The sequence below is a fragment of the Caretta caretta genome, chromosome 1, assembly GCF_965140235.1.
Source record: "Caretta caretta isolate rCarCar2 chromosome 1, rCarCar1.hap1, whole genome shotgun sequence".
In the NCBI taxonomy this organism is placed as follows: domain Eukaryota; kingdom Metazoa; phylum Chordata; order Testudines; family Cheloniidae; genus Caretta; species Caretta caretta.
The window spans coordinates 173185149-173188207 of record NC_134206.1 but is presented as its reverse complement, the minus strand read 5'-3'; the positions used below and the strand labels follow the sequence as shown (position 1 = coordinate 173188207).

At 48.7% G+C, this 3059-nt stretch overlaps 1 protein-coding gene across 1 annotated transcript; it reads right to left on the bottom strand.

Moving 5' to 3' along the window:
- Nucleotides 1-662: 662 nt before the first annotated feature.
- On the bottom strand, nucleotides 663-2472 carry LOC142070593 (uncharacterized). Its single transcript, XM_075124359.1, has 2 exons — nucleotides 1593-2472; nucleotides 663-1204 (listed from the first exon to the last, which is right to left on the bottom strand). The coding sequence occupies exons 1-2, from the start codon at nucleotides 2170-2172 to the stop codon at nucleotides 663-665; spliced, it is 1122 nt and encodes a 373-aa protein (XP_074980460.1). The 5' UTR covers nucleotides 2173-2472.
- Nucleotides 2473-3059: the final 587 nt, after the last annotated feature.

Here is a 3059-nt window from a genome sequence, read left to right as displayed (position 1 = left end):
CCTTGGGGACCCAGCCTACCCCTTAATGCCATGGCTCATGAAGCCGTACACAGGCAGCCTGGACAGTGGTCAGGAGCTGTTCAACTACAGGCTGAGCAAGTGCAGAATGGTGGTAGAATGTGCATTTGGACGTTTAAAGGCGCGCTGGCGCAGTTTATTGACTCGCTTAGACCTCAGCGAAACCAATATTCCCACTGTTATTACTGCTTGCTGTGTGCTCCACAATATCTGTGAGAGTAAGGGGGAGACGTTTATGGCGGGGTGGGAGGTTGAGGCAAATCGCCTGGCTGCTGGTTACGCGCAGCCAGACACCAGGGCGGTTAGAAGAGCACAGGAGGGCGCGGTACGCATCAGAGAAGCTTTGAAAAACAGTTTCATGACTGGCCAGGCTACGGTGTAAAAGTTCTGTTTGTTTCTCCTTGATGAACCCCCCCGCCCCTTGGTTCACTCTACTTCCCTGTAAGCTAACCACCCTCCCCTCCTCCCTTTAATCATTGCTTGCAGAGCCAATAAAGTCATTGCTGCTTCACAGTCATGCATTCGTTATTCATTCATCACACAAATAGGGGGATGACTACCAAGGTATCCCAGGAGGGGTGGTGGAGGAGGGAAGGAAAATGCCACACAGCACTTTAAGCACAGCACTTTAAAAGTTTACAACTTTAAAATTTATTGAATGACAGCCTTCTTTTTTTTGGGCAATCCTCTGTGGGGGAGTGGCTGGTTGGCCGGAGGCCTCCCCACCGTGTTCTTGGGCGTCTGGGTGTGGAGGCTATGGAACTTGGGGAGGAGGGCGGTTGGTTACAGAGGGGCTGCAGTGGCAGTCTGTGCTCCAGCTGCCTTTGCTGCAGCTCAACCATACACTGGAGCATACTGGTTTGGTCCTGCAGCAGCCTCAGCATTGAATCCTGCCTCCTCTCATCACGCTGCCGCCACCTTTGAGCTTCAGCCCTGTCTTCAGCCCGCCACTTACTCTCTTCAGCCCGCCACTTACTCTCTTCAGCCCTCCACCTCTCCTCCCGGTCATTTTGTGCTTTCCTGCACTCTGACATTATTTGCCTCCACGCATTCGTCTGTGCTCTGTCAGTGTGGGAGGACAGCATGAGCTCGGAGAACATTTCATCGCGAGTGCGTTTTTTTTTCTTTCTAAGCTTCACTAGCCTCTGGGAAGGAGAAGATCCTGTGATCATTGAAACACATGCAGCTGGTGGAGAAAAAAAAAGGGACAGCGGTATTTAAAAAGACACATTTTATAAAACAGTGGCTACACTCTTTCAGGGTAAACCTTGAAAGTTAACATTACATACATAGCACATGTGCTTTCGTTACAAGGTCGCATTTTGCCTCCTCCCACCGCGTGAACGGATTTTGGTTGAATGCCAGCAAACATACACTGCAATGCTTTGTTCTACAGTGATTCCCCAGTACGTGTTGCTGGCCTGGAGTGGTAAAGTGTCCTACCATGAAGGACGAAATAAGGCTGCCCTCCCCAGAAACCTTTTGCAAAGGCAGAACCGCAAATGCCAGGGCAAAGTAATCCTTTCACATGCTTGCTTTTAAACCATGTATAGCATTTTAAAAGGTACACTCACCAGAGGTCCCTTCTCCACCTGCTGAGTCCAGGAGGCAGCCTTGGGTGGGTTCGGGGGGTACTGGCTCCAGGTCTAGGGTGAGAAACAGTTCCTGGCTGTCGGGAAAACCGGTTTCTCCGCTTGCTTGCTGTGAGCTATCTACAACCTCCTCCTCATCATCTTCTTCGTCCCCAAAACCTACTTCTGTATTGCCTCCATCTCCATTGAAGGAGTCAAACAACACGGCTGGGGTAGTGGTGGCTGAACCCCCTAAAATGGCATGCAGCTCATCATAGAAGCGGCATGTTTGGGGCTCTGACCCAGAGCGGCCGTTCGCCTCTCTGGTTTTCTGGTAGGCTTGCCTCAGCTCCTTCAGTTTCACGCGGCACTGCTTCGGGTCCCTGTTATGGCCTCTGTCCTTCATGCCCTGGGAGATTTTCAGAAAGGTTTTGGCATTTCGAAAACTGGAACGGAGTTCTGATAGCACGGATTCCTCTCCCCAAACAGCGATCAGATCCCGTACCTCCCGTTCAGTCCATGCTGGAGCTCTTTTGCGATTCTGGGACTCCATCATGGTCACCTCTGCTGATGAGCTCTGCATGGTCACCTGCAGCTTGCCACGCTGGCCAAACAGGAAATGAGATTCAAAAGTTCGCGGTTCTTTTCCTGTCTACCTGGCCAGTGCATCTGAGTTGAGAGCGCTGTCCAGAGCGGTCAGAATGGAGCACTCTGGGATAGCTCCCGGAGGCCAATACCATCGAATTGTGTCCACAGTACCCCAAATTCGAGCCGGCAACGTCGATTTAAGCGCTAATCCACTTGTCAGGGGTGGAGTAAGGAAATCGATTTTAAGAGCCCTTTAAGTCGAAATAAAGGGCTTCATTGTGTGGACGGGTGCAGGTTTAAATCGATTTAACGCTGCTAAATTCGATCTAAAGTCCTAGTGTAGACCAGGGCTATGACTAATTTATGGGCCAGATCCTCTGCTGCGTTAAGTCTGTGTAGCTGTATTGACTCAAATCGATTTATGTGTCTTTACATCGTCTGTGGAGTGTGTCTGTGTATTTAACTAGTGTAGGGCCAAATCTTGTTTCCTATGCAAACATCTTTGAAACCTGTTTCACCCCCACCTCCATTACACATCCTAACCATTGCTTTTCAAGACTTATGCATCTGAACAAAGTAGTTGGGGGAGAGGAAAAGGGGAGGTGGAGGTTCTACAGAGTGATTCATCTCCTAATAGAATTTATGGCATCAATAAGGGAAAGAACCAGATACTAGTAACATAATTTTTAAACAAAATTTGTGAAAATTAGGGGGTACAAGCATGACAGTTTTTAGGTTTTTGTCATTCTTTGTTTTTTGGCGCTGTGCTGGAGAACAGAGCAGACTATGACACGTTTCAGAATTAAAAACCCTGCTTCAGTTCAAATTTGGTTTGTTAGTCGTGCATAAAAATAAAACAAAAACCATCTAATTTGCATTCAC